The sequence below is a fragment of the Cuculus canorus genome, chromosome 4 (assembly GCF_017976375.1).
Source record: "Cuculus canorus isolate bCucCan1 chromosome 4, bCucCan1.pri, whole genome shotgun sequence".
Taxonomy (NCBI): domain Eukaryota; kingdom Metazoa; phylum Chordata; class Aves; order Cuculiformes; family Cuculidae; genus Cuculus; species Cuculus canorus.
Window position 1 is genome coordinate 61,516,105 of NC_071404.1, and position 21,964 is coordinate 61,538,068.

A 21,964-nucleotide genomic window follows, 5' to 3' on the forward strand; every position below is an offset into this window, starting at 1 on the left:
TTGCAGGAAGCCTTACAGTCAGGGCTTTTGGGGCTTGCTTTGGTGATGTGGAGGGAACAGCACCTCCTTGCCCAAAGAAAGCTGTGCTGGGCAGTCACTTGTCATGGCCTGCAGCACAGGTTGTGGCAGTGCCATTGGGCAGTGCCAGGCACATGCAGAGAGAAAACCTGGTCAACGTCTCCAGATTTTGTGAGGCTGCAAAAAGCAAATGCTGGAAGGAGCCATTTATTAGCCCAGAATTACATAAGATTTGAAATACCAGAGCCATAATAATGTTATTTCAGCTCTAAAAATAGCACAATCAGCCTTTAAAATACTAAGGGAGAAGAGGAAAAACAGTAGCGTTACATTGACTTAATCCCACTATGGTCAGACAGTGAAGGGACACTTCCATGCCAGGAAATGGGGTTCCCAAATGTTTATTGCCAAGCTGTTCTGCTGGGAATGCTTTACACAGTGATGCTTTATGGAGACTGGAAAGCCCACCATCCAGCAGGAAAGGGAAACGGGATGGGAAGAGGATAGACTATCCCAGGCTGTATCTGAGTGGCTGCTTCTTTTGGGTCTTCAAAAATACTTAGCAAATGGGCACCGCTTCCTAGGAAGACCACTAAGACGCTGCTGCCAGTTTTGCGTGGGGAGCCCTTTTCAGAGCCTCTGGGGGCTTTGGAGCAGAAGGCGCACCCGGAGCCTCACGCTGGACAAGTGCTGCCGGGACTGGGGAGGGTGGGCAGGGACGGGAGCAGAGAATGAAGCGTTTTACAGCCTGTCTCTTGGCTACGCCGTGTCCAGCGTGCAGCCAGAGTGGCCTCGGGCTGCGCACAGCGCTTGTTTTCGGCGGCGATGTGGCCGCTCGGAGCTCCCAGGAGGAGCTGCGGCCGTGAGCCACCGGCCCACACCCGCCGGTGAAGGCGATTCCGCGACCCTGCTCCGCATATCGCCCAGGCCGCTCAGCGGCAGCCGCGGCTCCGCCCGCTGGGGGCGGGACAAGGGCGATGCCGGGCGCCTCCCGGCCCCGCGCAGCTCCGCTTGCTGCCGCCGCCGCAGTCGCCACCGCAGCAGCAGCCGCAGGTAGGGGCTGTTTCCGAGGCGGCCGGAGCGGCTGTTGGGAGGGCGAGGCCCCCGCTCCCGCTGCCCCGCGGCGCTCGGGATCCCAGCGCCGGCTGTCCCGGAGCGCGCCGGGGCACAGCAGGTGGGCGCCGGGTGGATAAAAGGGGCTGGAGCCGCCTGATCCTTGTCCTGAAGGACCCAGCTAGGGAGGAGATCTCCTAGGTCGTGACTTCGGCATCCTCCGTGCCCGTGAGCATCTCCGTGGCTTCCTCTCGGGACTGAAGGGAGCTATGATGATCGAGCGTGGCTGGGCCATCTGCCAGCCTTCTGCAAGGCCTCTGCACTGCGGTGAAAGTCACCTGATTTGGGGCTGTGGAGTGAGACAGGTTCTGCCTTCCCCGGGTATTATCGGGATGCCTGGTATGCAGGCTATGTCGCATTAAATTCCCGGGAGGAGGTTTTGAGAAGAGCCCTTTGGCCCAGCTGTGGTCCCTCAGGAAAGGAAGGGTTTGCGTCTGAGGGATAGAAATAAACTGATACTTGGTGCTAACGTCCCAGGGTGATGATGGGGTCGCTTGAGATCTTGGCTTTTCCTTACAGCAAGATGTTTATGCCAGACCTTTGATTCATAGCCCTTAGGCTATAAGGTGGACAAATTCTGAGCTCATCTCCTGTTCTGTCAAATTTTTTTTGTTTTGTTTTTTTTTAAACAAAGCTTCCTTGGAATGCTTTATCAACGTTCCTGCAGTCCTTACACCATAGTAATGTACACGTGTATTGTCAATTATGAATAGTAACTCAGTACGGAGGAGAGAGCTGTGTGAAAGGCCAACACACTGACTGCCTGTTATGCCTTGCTCAGAAGATAGAGACTTGATTCTTGCTGACTTTCTGCCTTTTGGTAACAGATTAAACAATGGAGACTCATTTGCTTGACAAACATCTGGCTCCCGTTTTCACTGTTGTACTGTTAAAAGTCAAGTTATTTTCATGTGTAATTCTTGGTGCCCAACTGTCAGTGTTTTCTGAGCCTGGGTGGTAGAAGTTAGTGCAGTTGTTTCATTTCCTCTGCTAAAGATTCTTTGTGCGGCAGTGTTTGCTTTTCAGATGCAGAACAGGCATTTGTGCTTGTATGAATACCAACTTTATTAATTGTTTTTTTCTTGGAAGAAATTTCAAGTCCACAGCTTCCTCTCCCCACCCTCAGCCATTTCCGGGCAGCCTGAGATTGCAAGATTGTGGTTTGGCCTAACAAAGACATTTTAAGGTTCCGATCCTGCAGTCCAAACTGAAACAATGAGCTCTAATTGTAGGATAAGTGGGAACAAAGAAGCAGAGAAAGGTCTGTGGGAAATGAAAGAGATTATTTAAGGCAATATATTGGGAGGGATAAAATGTCAGGGAGGGACTGCTAGCGGGTGTGGAGACTGCTGCTGTGGTAGAGGACTTGGACCAGCACTATGAATACATGCTTCTCTGTGCCACCCATTTCCTGTCCAACCTCTCCACAAGCAGCTCACTGGCCCTATTGTCTTAAGATGGGAATGATATTTTTTGCTGTCTCAAGAAGACTTGCAAAGGTCTCAAGGTGCCTGGCTTTCCTCACCATAAGTCCCAGCAGGCTGCAGAAACTGTCACCTGAGGTGCAGGAATGAAGGCAGGATGAGAGAGGTGAAAGGGAAGCAAAGCACATTGGGAACAGGTGGAGAGAGGAGGGTGGAGTTAAATGGGAAGAGGGAAGAAAGGAAGAGGCGGCTGATGAAGATTTGAAAGCAATGAAAGGAACCACTTACACAGCCGTGGACTACCTTGCATGGGGTTTAATGCAAATTTTTAATGTTTGAAGTTGCCTCTGGGTGATCATGTCTGAAAGGGAGAGGTACGTACTGGAGCACCTCTGTGTTAAGAGTGGTGTTTGCTCTGTCGGGAACGATTTGCCTTTGGCAGGCACGCAGACCTGTCTCCTTTGGAGGGCCGGTCCCATATGCAAGGCAGGAGGGAAGCCCACTCTCCACCGTGCCCGCTGCACAGAAAAGCAGGAGCCTCTTCCTCAGCACCCAGGAGTTGGGGACCTGTGCTGCCCAGTGTTACAGGTGGTATGTTCAGCAAGACTGGTGGGAGGAGAGGCTGAGGTGTTCCCTGGTACCAGTAGGAGAGTTCTGGGCTGCCTCTCACACAGTGAGCAGTGGGGAGGGAGGGAGGGAGGGAGAGCGGGCCTGGGGATCTTGGGCTGGTATGCTGCAATGGTGGGGGAAGTGCTCAGTGTTCTTTCAATTTCCTGAGCTGGAGTAGATCCAGGTAGCTGGGGAGAGAACTTATTCCCTCCCTGTCCTATTTCCTGCTTCTTGTGAGGAAACGCTGGAATTAGCAGTGGTGGCTGTCTGAGCCAGAAGAGCCAGTGGCCCATTAGTTCTGGCACTAGAGGACTGCAGGAGTGGACTTTGCCTGGCTAAGCCACAGGAGCTGGTCACAGCTTTGTCAGGGAGAGCCTTCCCAGTGTGGTCTTAGATATGCTCTTAGATATAGTTTAATGGAGTCTCTTGTTCTAGAGGAAAGTCTGTATCAAAAGGTTTCAAAAGACAGCAGAAGTTTTAAGCCCCTCTGGATTAATGGACAGGCTGGTCACAGCAGGTTTCTGGGCTTGGCCCCTATTTATCAGGTGGAGGTTGTTCACTGGTCCTCTGTTTGCAACAAGTTAGCATGAAGCGAAATGGTACCTTCCTTCTGCAGCTCACCTGAGCACCCTACAAAGAGCAATTTATGGTTGCAGCAGCCTGGGAGACTGGTGGATAAATGTAACTAATGCCTGCAAAAACGGAAATGCCCGTGTGTGGTTGCTTACCTTGTACTTCTCTGAGGACAAATGATTTCCACAGGTCTAAACGGAGCCAAAAGGCGATATGCTAGTTTGTGCCCTTGATAATCTCTGTGCCAGAGAGGGCTTGGAATAATGACAAAAGCCAAGTTATGGGTGCTGCCCATCCATTCCTTGTAGTTTACCCTCTGGCGCATCATCTCATTCTGGCTTTGTGCAGACTCCTTGATATTTATGCTTCTGCTGGTGGTGCCCACTTGTGTAACCAAAGGAAATGCTGCTTTGATGATAGTGCACATCTCTTCAAAAGCACAGAGCTGCAAAGTGCAGTGAAAAAAAAGAGCTTATGCTTCCAAACAGTGGATAAAAGAGGTGAAAGGTAAGTGAACAGGTGCGAAAAGCCCTGCTTACACTGTATGGGAAGCTCTGTTATCTTGATGGTATGTTTTGTGTTTGTTGGGGAAAAAAAACAGTGGCAGGGTAGCAAAGAGAGGGAAACCTGGAACTGTTTTGGCATTCCAGGGCATGCACCCTCTCATCTGTAAACTACAGGAGGAGACAGTATAACCAGGAATAACTGCCTGCAAAGTCTGCTCTTCTGGGCTTAGGCTATCTTTCCTTACCTTCAAAGCTATAATATCTTTCTTTGCCAGGTTTCACCTCCCTGTTGTGTATTCTTTGCCACTCCCAACACTTGCATTGTTTTCTCAATAATGGAACAAGCTATCCAGCAAGGCTTCCTGCTGCTTTCCATGTAATGTGTGTCTTGGCTTTGCTTGCTCATGCACATTGGAAATGCTTGAAGGAATTTGTGGTTTTGGAACTGAGGAGCAGATAAAATACCTTTGTAGACCTCTATCAATCTATAATAGACCATCAAGATCACTGTGCCTCATGGGAGGAGAAGTAAACATTCTGCTTGTTGCTGGTTTGGGCAGCAGTCATTAGTTGAGGTGGCTTAAGGTGATCACTGGACAGTCTGTCTGCACAGTACCTCAGATTTTCTGGGCATTGCCACTATATCGGGCTGCATTTGTGAATTACTTGCAGAGCGGTGGTTTCTGAGACTCTTTCCTCACAGCACAGCTGAAGCAGGGAATGCTTTGCTGTCTTTTTGTTTTGTGAAGGAGATAAATAACCCACCTAATTTTCTAGCAACTCTTGCCTTTAGGGTTTTGGCTGGGACTTTGGGGTAAGTACTGTTCTCACAAGCACCCCAGACCAGAGGGTTAGCTAATTGTGCAAGGGGAAGATAATGCCTGTGTGGCAATGGTGAGGGACTGTGGTGCTGGGGCTGTGTTGAGAGCCTCTGCTAGAGAATTCCCTTGCATCTCAGGAAAGATCTGGGTAAAGTGGCCCCAGTCTTCAGCTTCTCTGCTCTTGGAGAGACAGTAAGGTGTCTGCCCTGGGATGTGGCCAGTCCAACACAGTTGCAGCTGGGAGCTGATTGCTGCCTGGCTCATGCTGCTTCTGAGATTGCGAGCAGCTGAGAGGGATTAATCTTGTGGTGGGTGCTCCCAAGCAGAATGAGGTCTTTGGGGCAAATAAACACGCAGCATTTGCAAAATGCAGCCTCAAAATGCAAAAGCTCGGCTTACTGAGTCTTGCTCTGAGCCCTGGCTGCTCCTGGTTAGTTGTACCACCTCTTATCCAGTTCTTTCTGTCGGAACTGGATGTGTACCTTCTGCCTTAGCTAGTTCCTGCCTATTCTCCTTTGTCTACTGCAGGCTGATGGCCACGATTACCCAAGTCCTGCTCCCTCTCATGAGTGGGACCTCATGGAAGTCAGTGCAGGCTGATGGATCAAAGCACAGTGTTATCAAAGCCTGCAAAACATCCCTTTGGTTTTAAGGTGGCAAATTATATTAATTTTCATCCAGGAGCCTGGTCTTGAAATAGGACATGCCTGGTTTGTACAACACCAAATATGAGACAGGCAGACTCAACCTGCAAGAATTTACAGTCAAAGTCTCTGGCAGTAGCACCAGTTCCTAAATGGCCTGTAAGTAGTCATGTGCAATTGAGGGCAAAGGTTGTGTGACAGCCAGAAGTAGCAGGCCAAGAGCATTCTTTGAAAGATAGTATGGTGTGGAGGGTTGATGCTGCCCTCAGGACCCAGTGGTGCTGCAAGAACATCTCTGAGTAGGACATGCTGGAGCATGTCCAGAGAAAGGTAGTGAAGGTGGTGAACAGGCTGGAGAACAGCCTTATGAGAGGCAGCTGAGGGAACTCGTCTTGTTTTGCCTGGAGGAAAGGAGGCTGAAGGGAGGGAGACCTTATCGCTGCCTACAACTGCCTGAAAGGAGTTGAGCATAGGATGAGAAGTAATGGCCTCAAGCTGCACCAGGGAAGGTTCAGATTAGAAATCGGGAAAAATTTCTTCACTGAATGATTATCAGGCACTGGCAGAGGCTGCCCAGGGAGGTGGTTGAGTCACCATCCCTGGAGGTATTAAAAGATGGGTAGATGAGGTGCTCAGGGGTATGGTTTAGGAGTGGATAGGTATGGTTGGACTCAATGATCGCGAAGGTCTTTTCTAACCAAGCAATTCTGTGATTCTGTGCTGTCAGTTGAATGGCCTTCTTATCAAGGCAGTCAGGAAAGGCTGAATATATATAGATTTACAGAATTGGTAACAATTTTTGTGCAACCCTAGGGACAGCTTCTTGGAGAAGCTTATAAGGATGGTATGAGCAAGCAATGCTAATACAGCCTTTTCTGGTCCCATTTTTTGGTGACTAGAAGGTTTCATTCCTTTGGCATTCTTCACTCATCTCTGTTAGTTTTCTGTTGGCCAGAGCATTTCATTAGTACGCTGAATGCATTTACAGTGTGTGAAATGAGAGAGTACAGATGTTTCTGTGGGTGAAAGCATTGCCTCTCAACGTAGTTGCAGGGTTACTGAAGCATCTCCTACTTTCCCCATGTGCAACCCAGAGATGTCTTTACCTTTTTGCATTCCTCTTATATAAGTAAATTAAAATGGTGTTTTTGCATATGCTTGAGAGATGGTAGGTGGGTAACTGGAGCAAGCAGAAGATCATATCTTGCTGACAGTGGGAATCACTTCTTTTCCCCCGCTATTTTGTTATGCATTTACAAGTCTCTGGCATGCCTTATCACTCCCATGAACTCAGGCTGGCAACCTTGAGATAAACTTAATGCTCTGCTCTGTTAAATTGGCATTTGTGACTTGTGGATGGAAGGTTATGTAATGTGTTGATTTGTATCCACTCAGTTACAGTGATGAGGTATCAAGTGATTTTTGTACTTTTGCTTTTAAAAGCAAGAGGGCTATGATGGGTTCCCCCACAAGACAAATTATTTGTGCTCCCCTTTTATTATTGCTGACTGGCAGCAATTCTTTGTGACTTGCTGTATGTTTTGAACAGCATCCTCCTTCTCCCAGTCCTTCTGGCTCTGTACCTCTGTACTCTGAAATGACTCAATGGCCTAGTGCTCTGAAAGGCAGGAGTGTTGCTCTGGCCTACTATGCAGCTTGTGTATGGCCCTTGAAATGCATCTGCATGCTCTTGTCTTAAGAAAGATGTACAACTCTGTTAACATGCTAATTTTGTCCTTCCTTACATTCATGTTCTCTGGTGAAAGCAACTTCAGGAAGAGCCTGTAACTTGGCTTGGCATATTAAATAAGATGCCCACATTATATGAACTTTGAGCAAGTAGCAGTGTGTTTGGTGAGCTGCCTGCTGTAATTGAAATATGTACTTTGCATTAGAGGAATGGGAGCTTAGTTGATTGAGAGGGTGTAATGGGGCGATGGTAACAAAAGCAGAGCAAACAGCTGACAGTCTGAGCAGATTTTAGACATAAAAATGGTAATGGAGATAAAGGAGTAAGCCTGCATTGAGAGAAATTCTCAAGACACACCCTGTGGCACTGCTAAGTGAAACCCTTAGCGGTTGTTTATGATAGCTGGCAGCAGGAATACACCTCAAAGGTTTTGTTTTTTTCAATGCTAGTGTAAGACTGAGTCAAAGGAGACTGGGAAACCTTTTGAGAAGGTGGGCTGACTCTGGCTGGGGTCAGCTGCGAACCTTAAAACACATTCTTTTTTTAGCCCCGTGAATCTGTTGTACCATGATGGCTTTCTTCTCACCGAAGGCCTTCCTGTGCAAGCCTTAAAAGGTGAATACCAATAGGTATGTGGAATTACCAACTCTCTCCTGGACGCAGTGTGTTTGTTTGGGAAAACACAGGCTGGCAGAGATGGCTGTTGTCACTAGCTGGCATTGATTGCTCAGATTTGTCATTGCTGGTCACAGCAGCAATGCAGAACAGAGCTGTGGAGAGAAAGGTTGGCTTTATATCATCCCTGTGGAACAATTAACTGTCAAAAAAAATAGTTTCTATGTTTCCCATGGAGAATTTAGGTTATTTTTGCTATTGCTCTTGGCATTTTATTTTGGCTAAACTGCTGTAGTGCTGCAGAGTAGGCTGTCATTTGGGTTCCCTGTTCTCTTATCCTTGACTTCTATTATAGGTGCTGGTCTTAGCACGTGTGGAAGTCTCCTGCTTGAAGACACGAACATCAGGGCCATCCCTGAAGAGGACAAGTTAACCTAAAGGCAACTAAGAATGATATCCACTGAACGTGCAAAGCTAGGCAGGTTTCATACTTGCTTGGGATTTCTCCTATGGAAGGAATTGTAATTGTGGTTTTGGCACCCAAATAACATAGCAGGGAGTAAATGAGAAATGTGCAGGAGCTGAGTCCTGGTTTTACACCATCTTCTACCCACATGGGGATGTTGACGTGCCTTCAGGCATGTGTGGGATGTGCCAATGGGCCACATTAAAAAGTCTTGGAATTTTGGTAGATGGGACAAAGGTACCCTTCTTTCCTGCTTTCAGTATTTCAGCCATCAGATGCAGGTGGCTCGCTCTTGCTGTGTCAGTGGTCAGGGGCCAGCAATGCCACTGATCCAGCCATTGTCCCCCTGCTCTACTTCTAACAGTGTGACAGAGAGTACTTGCTTATGTTGTCCTGCACCTATGCCTCAGTGTGGAGCCTGTCAGAGGAGGATGCATAGTGGAAACATCCTTTCCTGGTCAACTATGTCCTCAGTGCAAACTTAGCTGTGATGAGAGGTGTGTTGGCATATTTTCTCTAGGTATTTCTTTTTAACTGACTGAAAAGAACTGAGCTATGGACCCAGCTTCCCATCACCATGCTGTGCTCTGGCTAGTCATTCATTTAATGTGCAATGATTTCAGATGTCATTTTCTGTTTGTGGTTGATGTAAGGGGACTCTGTATGGAACAGTGAATATTAAAGGCAGGGCTATTTTCCAAGAGAATGAATCTGTAATCATGTGGCACTGACTTTGATGAGATTGGGCACCAGTCTTGCCCTCACTCCATTGCAGAGCTCAACACAGAGTAATGGCTGTCTGAACAACGGTTTTGAATTTTTCTCATTTTTGTCTGTGGGGAGGAAGCAGGGTAGCAGCCGAGAGAGACTGTGAGTCGTGCTTTAGATGTAGGAAGGACAGGGGAGCTGAGAGGAGGGGGATGACAACATGGGTGCTTTCTTCTCTGGAGCAAAGGGAAGGAAGAGTCATTGCTTTCAAGGACATGGCTGAGGTAACTGAGCTGCGAATACAAGCAGACTCTAGTGAAAGGGCATCATGTCTGAGCTGCCTTTGTCCCCCGTGGTTCCTTGCTGTCCTGTGGGGACCTTAGTGACCCCAGGAAATGCCTGCCCTGCAGCAGGCTAGAAAACTGAGGAGGATGCAGAGTGCAGGAGTGCAGGTGTTGCTGCCCTGCTGAAAGTAAAGCAGGCGCTGGGGCTGTGAGCTTCACATTGTTCCCTCTCTGTGTCTCTTGGCTGTGCTGGTGCCTGGAGGAACAGTTATGGAGGAGGACAGAGCATGAGGAAATATTTGATCCATTGGCAAAAGAGACATTGAGACATAGGACTCTTTTGTCTGCAGCACAGCAACATAGCAGCATTTCTGAATTGCATGTGTTACAGAAACAGCCTTGGCATCTCAGATGTTCCTCTGATGTGATCTTACCTGGAGGACATCAGGAGGTGATGTACGCAGCATACTTACGCCCCATACGAGATTTCCCAGTGCCTACATGTCAAGAGCTGATCCTGTTTGTAACACCTCATCCTGATAGTACTCTGGGTACTGGCACTCGAGCTTGGGTTTGCTCTAGGTGCTGCCGAATGCTGTTTTTTGTTGATTGCAGTGGCCAGGATGGAAGCTGGTTGTGTGCTTTGTGGTGATGAAGAAACAGCATGTGCATCCTTCTCCCTTCATGCTGAGGCTTTGCTGAGGCAATGTGTGTGGAATCAGTAATGAACATAGGAAGGAGGCTGCCTTGCGTTGTGCCCATGGGAAATAGCAGGATAGTAGTTCTTGTGGTGTCGCCTCATGCAAAGTGCTGAAGTACTTTGAAAACCAGTCAAATTCTGTATGTGTGTGTCAAAAGTCTCTGGCTCCACAACGTCAGGCTCTTTGTACTTTTATTTTTTTTTTCCCCACAGTATGAGTTATGTTGTCTATGTGCAGCAGCTTAACCCCTTATGCCAGTAATGAAAGTATGAGAAGTTTGCAGTGCCTCTGCCTTGGCTTTAGGATCTTGAACTTGGGATGCTTTGGCACCTACTGTGTAGATGCTCTTCCTGCTTTCAAAAGACGGGAGCTGAGGCAAGTGGGTACCTCTGCCCTCTTTCGTTTGTTTTTACTTTATTTTCTGTTTCTAGCAGGTATGGATGGGAAGAAATGCAGCGTGTGGATGTTTTTACCTATTGTCTTTACTCTGTTTACGTCAGCTGGATTATGGATAGTGTAAGTTATCTCCTGCTGGTTATTTAGGCACAGTTGAAAGTATTGCTGCAGTGTGGGCTGCATGTGAGTCTTTTTGTAATACTCTGTCCTTGAGTTACTCTAAGCTAGGAAGGCAAATGATAGGGGCATGGGACAGTCTGTGCCAGTTCATGGCTTGGATGATCACATTTTTATGCCTGAGTTTCTGTACTCCCCAGGTCAAGTTTTCGACTTCTTCCTGGCATTTGCTGCTGCAAGGTGCCTGAAAAGAAAGACAAAAATGAAAAAATTCCTTTTCATCCCATTTTCTTTGGATGACTCAGCAGAGCTCTTGGAGAAGCACTTAGGTCTTGCTCTAGGGTGCAACTGAAAATCTGCAGCATCCAGCAACAGCCTGCTTGGTGCTGACACCTCATTTTCTGACTAATACTTCTTACCAAAATGCATGTGAAACGTGTTTACCTGAGCTGGGGTCTCTCCAAGCATGCAGGTGGATGGCTGTAGCATGAATTTGGAAGTGATAACTGTGTGATCAGCAGCAATGCTCAGCCTGAGAAGCAGTTGTGTTGCAGGGTATGGCTTTGGCCGTGCTATGTGGATGCAGGGGCAGCTGAAGCTATTTGTCTGACCCCTATTGCTGCTTGTTCTTGTCCTATGCCCTGTTTGTATTAAAACAACTTTTGTGAAGGGTGGATCATGGTAAAGATTAAAAATGAAAACATTTCCCTGATTGATTGTATTTAAGGCAGCTCAGTTTGGTGGCCCTGTTTGTCTGCCTACTAGTGCAAAACATGCAACACAAAGGAAGACACAGTTAGGCCTAAAAGTGAGCAAAAGTGCATGCTTGAATGTAAAGAAACACAGGCTGCCTCCAGCAGATCCTGCCAGTGGGATTTGAGATACTTTGTGTTGTTAGAGTGATATTTGGATTCGGAGTTGAAGCCCTGATGTTTTCTTTTTGTTTTCTTTTTTTCTTTTTTTTTTTCTTTTTTTTTTTTTTGACAGGTACTTTATAGCAGTGGAAGATAACAAAATTCTCCCACTAAATGTACCAGATAGGTAAGAGCTGTTTGTGGGCTTTATGTTCAATCCCTTGTTTTTTTAAAATAATAAAGCTATGAAAGTTAAGTGGGAAATAAAATCTTGAATCTTTGTTCCTATGCATTTCTGTCTCTTAGGAAACCTGGTTCCAAAAGACCACCTTACATAAGGTAAGTGAATTATGTTCTTCCAATTACTGTTCTGATTAATGATTATTTATGTGTCTGCCATCCTCCAGTTACAATGATACACTTCATATTTTCCAAGTATTGCAGGTGATACACCTCCTGCAAGCTGTGTGTTTAGCCAAGTCATGAACATGGCAGCGTTTCTAGGTAAGAACCACAAGGGGCATCTTTCTTTCTCTCATCATTTGTTTTAAGAAGACACTGAAACATGGGTAATATCCCATACATATTATTGTTGAATCTGATGATGTGAAGGCATTTAAACTGTGATTGCTAGTGATTAAAATAGTATTATTTTGTCTTCATCTGTAGAAAGTCAGAATGAAGCTGGATGCATTTGAACTTTAATGGTTTCTGATTTGTTCTCATGTTTTTAATTGTCTCATCCTAGCCTTGAATCTATGTTACTGTTTTTTATTGTATGGTGGGTTTTTGTTACATGCTGTGAATGTGAGATAATTGCATGGGAAGTTTGGCAAATGCAGCAACTGATTACACAAAATATCATTCATGAAGTTTTCCCTGCCACACCCCTTCCTAAATTCCATTTCTAAGTGTATGGAAGTTTACTAGCATTTTCCAGCAGTAGAAGTAGGAGGGAAATGCCATAAAGAGAAGAAATATCTGAAAAGTACTTAAAGATGACCGTGTTTGATTCTTAAAACTGTTATCTTCATCTGTGCATATTTTGAACAAATTATCTCAAGCTTAAATGGCAAGTATTTTTAACTTTGTAAGTAATTTTAATCTTGCTTTCCTCTTTAGTATTTCTTGGACTTATCTTTTCCTGTATGGGGTGACTTATTGTGCTTTCAGTTTTGGTTTGAGCTATTCACTCAAAGTGTGGAGTTCCACCCCTGCTGCCTGTGAAAGGCACAATGTTTGTTTTCAGAAACCTGGGAATTCAGTTGAGTTGAAAATAATCCTGGCCTGTGTGCGCACGAGTAAGATACTTTTAAGAATATTAATCTGACGTAATGAATATTATGCTTTGTTTGTAAAACCTGGTAAAATATGTTTAATTGTGAATTTTTACATTAACTTCCTTATTTTTAGATACCACTTCAGGGTAGGGTATAGGCATCCTTACACTTAGTTTCCGTATATGGTTTTGTTTCAAGTTTAAGTCTTGATTTACATATTGAGCCAAGGTTTCAATTAGTAGAAGTAATTCTGGCACCAGTTTGTGCTAAGGCAAGATCTTGAACACACTTTATTTATATGCTTGACATACAGTGTGATGTAATTATGGTGATATGATATTAACTTCTGACCCTCGCACCACTTAGAACAACGTGCATAGCATGCTACTTCTTATGTTAATATGGCTGTTTGACAGTAATGAGTACACACCTGCCTTTTCAGCTGCTTCCAGGTAAGGCCCCGTTTTTTCAGACCACTCTGTTCAAGCACCCTCTGTAGACCTGCACTAAGTCCCAGTGAGACCGAGGGCTTTATGAAAGGGAAGGAATTGGCTTAATGCTCATTCGCTGTGTATCTGGGTGGACATAAGGATAGCAGTCATATGAGTGTGAGGGGAGCAGCTGGTGTTGAAGAAGGGCAGGCAAACAAGAGATGTAGCTTTTAGAAGCTGTACTTTCATTGCTGCTTCTCTCCATTGCAAGAAGAAATATAAAAAGGGACCCTCCAGACTGCAAATGTGTCATGAGAGATATGATAGTAGGTGGCTATCTTGGCCATAGTGATCATGAAATGGTTAAATGTTTTGGTACAATGGGAAAACAGGACAGAGTTGCTATGTTGGATTTCAAGAAAGCAAACTTTAAGCTATTTGTGGACCTACTTAGCAGAGTATACTGGGAATCTGTTTTTATTGACTTAAGAGTCTATAGGTGCTGGTCAGCCTTTATGAACTACCTTTTAAAAGCACAGGACCAGGCAATCCCACTGTGTCAAGTCAAGCAAGCAAGGCAGAAGACCAGCTTGGCTGAACGGGGAACTCCTCGTGGTACTTGATGGATGAGAGGACTTTCAGAGGGGCCTAGATTGGAACATTGGGCAGTCATTAATGGCATGAAATTTAACAAGTCCAGCTGCTGAATTCTGCACCTGTTATGGAATAATGCTGGGCACAAATGTAAATTGGGAGAGGAGTGGCTGGAGAACTGTCCTGCAGAAAGGGGTGTAGGAGTGCTGATTGACAGCAAGCTCGATATGAGCCAGCAGTGACCTGGCCATGAAGAGGACAAACCGCATTGTAAGTTGCATCAAATGCAATATAACCAGCTGGTCAAAAGAGCTGTATCACGTGTATTCTGTGTTGATGCAGCCTCACCTTGAGTACTGTGTGCAGTTCTGGGTCCCACAGTTTAAGAAGGATGTGAAGGTACTTGAACATGTCCTGTAGAAACAGAAATTAAAAAGTTCCTGCGTGTGAGCTCAAGTAGTCACAGGGTGACTACTAAACAATTGCTTGAGGGTGAAAACCAGAAATTCTTTTCTTTGGGGGCCACAAAGTTCTTTTGTTTTCAAGGATTTGGAGTGGATTAATTCACTAGAGCAAATTGTAAGAGAATAAATTAGAACATTTTTTTGCGTTTTGGATAACAGTGGATATTTTTCACTACTGTAACATTTTTCTAAATAATGTATTTGGTATTATACCAAGGTTTTTGTGGAAAATATAGATTTAATTTGCTAACACGGACAGTTTCCAACAACATGACCCACATGCTATCAGTTTGAGCAGAAGCATAAAAAGGTGTTAGGCAGCAACTAGCAAATTTCCCCATTCAACTAAATAGATTTTTAGTGGCCTGGTTTGAATCCTGCTTGAAGGCCATCTGATTCTCTGGCTTTCTGTGTTCTTCCATGTAGCATTCCCTAGGGAAGGCAAGAATATACAATGTGAATATTTCCTGGAGTTACATCACATCATATAGTGCTTGGGCTAATTCTGAGTTTGGAAGGACTGCTTTTCCATTCTTCACAGCAAATTAGTGCAATATTTTGACTTATGATCATTGCACCAGCAACTTTCTTCCAGAGAAGGAGAAGAGGCAGTGGGACATTGTGGTAGAACCGGCAGAAATATGTTATGTGCAGTTCATATATTTCCTAATACAGGTGAGGTTTGACGAACCTTCTCCAAGGACAGCTCAGTGCTCATGAGTGGAGTGAGACTTGATGACAGTCCAGCTGCAACAATGTGAATGCGTGATATGCATGTGATTGACTGTGCGCTGGAGCTTCATTGGGTGAATAGGAGGAATGTCTTTCCCACAGAAAGTTTGCAACCGAGCTCTAGACAAAACATAATGAGAAAATTAAAGCATGGCAGCTCAGCGTAACTGGATTACAGAGAAATGCTTCCTGTGCTTAGTGCTTGTCCATGATTAAGTGGGAGGGGTGCCATGCAGAAACACTAAGCTAGCTGGTCTGCAGTGAGCTCTCTCCTCTAAGGGGGAAAGAGGGTGAGGGGTCCTGTGAGCTCCCAGCCAGGTGGTTACTGCAGCATATTCTGCCTAATGATGCACCTTCGCATTCTGTTTCCTCTTAGCACTTGTTGTAGGGCTGCCCTGCCGTTTCATTCAGCTGAAGCCCAAGGTGCTAAACTCTTGGCTGAACATCAGCGGCCTGGTGGCATTATGCTTGGCCTCTTTGGGAATGACCTACTTGGCAACTTTCAGGTACTGCACTTCTGGCTTGGACTGCTATGCTGTGAGGTCCTGCTTTCTAGCAGATACTGCTTAGGTCTTTTGAACTACCTGTGTTGTAAGCTTAGTAGATATTGTATCTGCCCTCACTGTATCTGCTCTGGCACCTGTATCTGCTGCTTATGTCGCTCCAGTGACATGCTGAGATGAAGGACAATAATTTTTCATGTATTCCCAGCAGGATTTGCACCTGCAATGCATACACTTTGCCTGTGAGAGGTCAGAGCAGGGAACATATTGACTCTCTTAAGCCTTTGGGGGTTGGCACAGATGGTCCTAGGTAAAAGGACTGAGCTGTAGGTTTATGCACAGCTGTGGATACAGATTTAGTAGACTGTTCAGTGTCCTTTGATATGTTGTTTAAATCTACCTCATGCTTGTCCTCAGACTGGCCATGAGAGGGACACAGCAGAGGAGTGGTATGACATTGCCTAATGCGACAGGTGCCTGGATGAGGTTCCTCTGATACTTGATCTGTTCTGCAACGTATGCAAACAAACAAACAAGCTGTCAGTGACACAAACTTTGCTTTGTAGAGTTGGGTGGCCGTTGTGATCATGAGTGCATCTGTTAGGTCTGCAGTGAAAATCAAGCATTAGAATTGGTAGGCACTTGGGTCCCTTTTGATGTCTCTGATACTCTGCCTCTCACTGGAGTGCAAATAATGATACCAAATAACGGCAGGAACTGAGAAAGCTGGCTTCTTCCCTGGCTTTGCAGGCAGAGAGCTGTTTTCTCTGTCAATACAGAAAAGTTACTTGTTTTGTTTGGGTTGTAGAACAACTGCAGGAACTTTGTGTTCTTTTATTTATTTTTTTTCAAATGAGGTAAAAGGTAGTTTTGACTGCTTTTAGACCTGGTCATCTCACAGCACAAGCCAAAAAATTGAGAGTCTTTGCTTTTTTTTTCACAAGAGCTTCCCAGCTAGGAGGGTTTTGTGATATGCTTGTCTAGGTGTGAGGAGTATTTCCAGTACAAGGCAGGCACTAGGAAGCAGTTTCAAACTCTCCTTCCTTTTTTTCGCCTCTTCAGAGCAAATGATTATTATTTGAGAGTTGTTACTTTAAATCACACCTGGTTATAAATTCTAAACTAGTTATCCACTTCTTGTTAGTTATCTGGATCCTTGCTTAGTTCTTTGCCAGACCGTGAAATCATGAGGTAATGAGACCTTAGTCTATGCTTTTCCTGGCCTGACTGCTAAGCTGCATGTGGCATTAAATCAAATTCTGAAAAATTACAAACTGGATGTCTTAAAGTGACATTATGGCCGTGAGTCCCTTGCAGTGCAGGCTACTGTGGGAAAGGCAGTTTAATTCCATTTTTGCCTGTACTATGATTTGGACCTACTCGTGGAAAAAAACTCAGGATTTTGGGGGTTTTTTTTTTTTGGGTTTTTTTTGTCTTTTTTTTTTCAAGAAAAGCCTCAGGGGCAGAGGGAAATGGGAAATTGGCTTAACTCTGGTTAACAGTCGCTGAGCCACACGAGACACAGGTGCCCAAGGAACAGAGAGGATCTTGCACTCCAGAAAGGTTCAGTTCATATTGCCTCAGACTCCAATGGTCGCAGGTGGGCAGGAGAGGGAAACAGGCAGTCAAGCTTTTGGTGGGAGAAACTTGCCAAACCCAGGGCATGTGTCTGTGTTTTGACTTGTGTTTAGCTCAGTGGATGTGTGAGGGCTTGCACAGTTTGCTTCCATTGCAGGGAGCTGTACAAGGCCTCAGCAAGTTGGTCCTTGCCTGCCCTGGCCATCATGTTGGCCCGGGGAAGAATTTACAAGGTCTGACATTAAAAACCTTGAGACTAACCCTTATATCTCAAGAACCAAGAGTGGGAGGGGGAGAGACAAAGAGGTGTTTACTAGAACATATTCTAACCTGAAAACAGTGAGACAAAGCTCAACTCAGTTGCTTCACTCAGTATATGGGCACATGTTCAAATATAGGCATTGTCTTACCCTTGTTTGGAATATGTTGGTGTGCACCAGCCCCAATGCTTTGTTCTGTGAAGCCGTTTTTAGCTAATAACAACATCACTGTGCTTGAACACCTACCCTGTTCACCAGACCTGGCTTCGTGCAATTTCTCTGTCTTCCCGAAGACTGTATTGGTGCTCAAAGGAACCCTTTTTTGGTTTTTGGTTTTTTTTTTGTTTAGAGAGCAAAAATTATGGAGATCCTCAACAGGCTTTCAGAAAATGATCCGTGGAATTGCTTTTACTGTTGGCAGCATTGTATGCAGCTATGTGTCAACTCAGAAGGGAAGTGTTTTGAAGGTGAACATAGTCAATTTTTCTTCATGTGTTATAAAGAGTTGCAGGCATACTTAGTTTTTTTGTGTCAGATGTCGTATTTCTGAGCTCTACGTTGGTGAGTCTTGTCAGGGAGCTGTGGTGGCAGTCCCCAAGGACCTGCAGTTTCCACTGTGCTTGGCCTTTGGGCCCATCATCTACTTGACTGTGTCAACTGCCAACTCATCTTGACACCTCACATCTCTGCCAAAAGAAATGATACAGAGTCTCTCTCACACCTCCGTGATTCCCACTGTCCTCTATTCCACCTCAGTAGCAATCCAGGATAGCTGACAGATAATTCCTGTTGTGTCTAAACAACCACCATGTTGTTTGTTCCTAGCTTTCCAGCGATGAAGAGATCCACAATGTGGGCACATCACTGACTTTTGGCTTTGGGACCTTGGCATGCTGGATCCAGTCTGCCCTCACCCTCAAGATCAACCTGAAGAATGAGGGACGGAAAGTTGGAATTCCACGTGTCGCCCTGTCAGCCAGCATCACCCTCTGTGTAGTGCTTTGTATCCTTTTTGTCCTGCTCCTGTCTGGGAAGACAGGTATCATATGTGTCCAACACTCCCTGAAGCAGAGATGTTGGCTCTTCTCACTTCTGTACTGAGATCTCAAAGCATTTAGGAAATTTAGACTCAGGTTGTCTTCATGGCATGCTCCTATAATTGGCTTATTTTACTGCTTATGTTTTTCCACAATGCACTGCTTCACAGATGGGCTCATCATAAATGTTTTCTAAAGCTTCTTCAGTGATATCAAGAGTGGTTACAATATTGGTTACATAGTATCTATGTGATGTAAATGGTACCACTGCTTAAATGCTACTACGCAGTAGCATTTAAGATTATGCAAAACAGTGAGATAAAAATTCTAGGAGAACAAAGTTTCTGCAGATGAAAAGATTTTGATCTATTTTGTCTTGTTGTTTGGTTTTTTGGTTTTTTTTTTTTTTTTTTAATGCTCCAGGATGCTTTCATTCAGCTCTGCCTTTAAGACAGACATAGTCAAAAGCTGCTGGGTCAGGTGGACTTCTGGTTAGACTAGGTGCTTTACAGATGGATTTGGGCTGTGGGAGCTGTGGTCTCTCAGACTGGATGTACACGTAGCTTCCACTCCACCTTGTGCCTCTTGGCCCCACTCCAGGCCTTCTGTTTGCACCAGCACTCATGTGCCCTGGATGTTTGTTTAGGATGGATCATTTCACAGCATAGTTGCACCAATGTTAGTGCTGGGATGTGCACTTAGTCACTTGGCTGGCTCTGAGCATTTCAGCCAGTGTCAAGAATAGGAGAGTGGTGTGAAGATGTACCGTCAAGCCATCTCTTAAGCTTCCTTGGAAATAAACTGTAACTGAACGTCCCACTTTGGTGTACATAACACAGGAGTTTGGCTGGTTCTTGAGGTGCTGTCCTCCTCCCCTTGCCCCAAGCCCACACCTCTCCCAGGGTGTGCATGAGATAGGACTGCATGTGAGGATCTGGGCCAGGCTCTTCCTGTGCTGCTGTCCTCAGAGGTTTCTGCCAGGCTGGGAGCAGGAGCAACCAGGTTAAGCCATGGTGTGGCTGCTCCTGTACTGACATGCTGTCCCCAGCCAGCTGCTTGGCACTGAAGGTTTTGGGGCCCTCTGCAGAGGCGCACAGGCTGAGGCAGGATTTCTATTCCCCCTACACCTCCCTGATTTTGCAAAGGGTTGGGCTGGCTCTCCAGCCTATGCAGCTTGTGCATAACACTTGAACTACAGGGAAAGTAGAAGATCTTAAAGCCAGACACAGGATGCTGTTTGCTGAAATGAAGCTTTGTGTTGCTTACGCTAAGCCCAAGATGAATATTCTGTGATTACCTGCTTTGTGCAGTTAAAGTTTGAGAAAGGCTGCTTGTTTGTTTGTTATACGTGTGAAGTTGTGTGATCCTGCTTTCTTGGAATGCAGGGGAAATCCTGAGACACAGGAGGATAACCAGTAGGTTTAGAGGAGGCATTGGGCTAGGGCATCTGACATCCTTTACATTTCTGGCACCATATTCATGCTGTCCTGATGATGGCTGGCTGAGTTGACTGTCATCTGGGTGACTTTGATTAAGATTGTATTCCCAATTGGCTTTCTCTTATCCTGGTTGGTGTCGCTGCTCCCACTAGTTCTCCTTGACTTTCCTTTCCAGATTTCATCCTCATGGCACAGGGCATCCACATGCATGCTTCCAGGATCCAGTGGGGCCTGGTGATGTGCTTCCTGTGCTACTTTGGCACTTTTGCAGTGGAGTTCAGACACTACAGATTTGAGATTGTTTGCTCTGAGTACCAGGAAAACTTTCTGAGCTTTTCTGAAAGCTTATCAGAAGCCTCTGAGTACCAGACAGATCAGGTGTAGCCTGTCCACTGGCAGGGGGGAGGGGAACAGGTGTTGTCTCATGGGTTGTCTCATGACCTCATTTACACGGTTTTGATGAGTTTGTTTTCATGTGCATCATGATTGTATGGCCAAAGGGCTCTGAGGTTGACTGTCTCATTAAGAGCCAAACAAAAGTATCTGTCTGCTGGAAGGGGAGTGGATTCCTTCTCAGTAGCAGCATGAGAGCACAAGCTACCAGCAACTGTTCCTGAGCGGGTTTTGTCACACTTGTGTTGTTTAAAACATTCAACAGCCTGTCCTTGCAATGCCCTTGCAAGACAGGCACTCTGCTGCCTGTTCTGCAGACGAGCAGATAAAGGAAATGGACTTCTCCAGGCACCAAGAGCCTTCAGGAGTCACTGGTTCCCAAGTCACAAGGCTGCATCTTTTGTATGTTTCTTGCATTGTTTCTTTGTTGCCAAATGGTGTAACTTGATAGGGTGTAAAAGGGGGGCTGTTTCTTCTGGACTTGGAATTGGGCAGTGAAAGACCTCAACTTGACTGGCTTTTATGGTGAGTAGGCAGGCATTTCTTCCAGCCTGAAAGGCAGGTCATGGTAAAGCCTGGTTTGTGCTGTGATCCGGAAGTGAGACTTGGCCAATGCTGCCTTGTAGCTGGGCAGACCATCCTCAGGCCAGAGATGGTGCAGTGGTGTGTTGAATTAAGATGGGAATGCCTGTGCTCCGAAGATTACCCAGATAAGGCTTCTCTTTGTAGGTGTGTAATGCTTCCACCACTTCACGTATTATATTTCAAAGCATTTTTTTGTGTTCACTGAGGGGGAAAATGTTGTGCTAGAGACACTGGGCTCACCTGCAACGAGAAGAGAACCATTGCAGGTGGTTCTGGGCATAGGGTTTTGTTTTGCATCTTGTGCCCTTAGTCAAACATGACATGCTGACACTAGTTAGGTCTAGGCTCTGGACCTCTCAATGTGGCCAGTTGTCCTGAGTGGAGTCAGCCACAGGTTTAAACAGGCTTCTAAAGTGCAAGGAGGCAGTTCTGCCCTGGAGGCTGGGTCATGTGGCCTGAAAACTAGAGGTGCAGGAAGGGAAAAGCAAAACCAGAAGGGCTTCTCCCTCCCTGAAACAAGGTTTTCAAACAGAAAGTCTGTTTTTAAAGAAAAGTTCAAAGCCAGTTTGAAAACCCGATTTTGGGAATGCTGCTGTTTTGGCTGGGCAGGGGAGTGATGGGAGTTGCTTCTCATGAACATGGCTCTTGTTTTCCTCCATGAGTCAGGCTCAACTGAAGTTTGCATCTTGTCTGAGCTGCAGGAAAACAAGTAGAAATTAAACGTATCAAAAGGCATTTGAAGGGGAAATCTTACTGCACTGTGGCATTTGTGACAGAGGGCAAAAGACAGGAGGGTATTCAGTCTTCTGCAAAGATCAGAGGCCTCTCCTTAAGGAGAAACAGTTAACTGAAAAAAACTTCTGTCACAACTAGTGCAAGTAGAATGCTTTCAGCCAGCCCTTTACTTTTATCTTCCCTGGGCCAAAATTTGTTCTCAGGCAGCTATGTTATAAATCCAAAGCATCTCCAGCCAACAGTTGTCATTTGGCTGCTGAACCCTTCTCCTTGTAGCTGTGCCGTCAGTGCACAGGGACTTGTTGAGGGTGGCCCAAGGGCACAGCAGCATAAAGCACAGGGCTCCCCAGCAGCCCATCTGGGGAGCTCCTGGGTGAGGGCAGGAGGGGATAGC

The 21,964-nt window shown here is 45.7% G+C and overlaps 1 protein-coding gene across 1 annotated transcript; it reads left to right on the forward strand.

Annotated features, from left to right (window-relative positions):
* The first annotated feature begins 927 nt into the window (after positions 1 to 927).
* TMEM150C (transmembrane protein 150C) lies at positions 928 to 21,935 on the forward strand. The gene is given in 9 exon segments (XM_054065312.1): positions 928 to 1,071; positions 10,607 to 10,688; positions 11,673 to 11,726; positions 11,846 to 11,878; positions 11,976 to 12,043; positions 15,417 to 15,527; positions 15,530 to 15,546; positions 18,207 to 18,384; positions 20,033 to 21,935. Coding segments are annotated over 9 exon segments (828 nt in total). The 5' UTR covers positions 928 to 995; the 3' UTR covers positions 20,242 to 21,935.
* Positions 21,936 to 21,964: the final 29 nt, after the last annotated feature.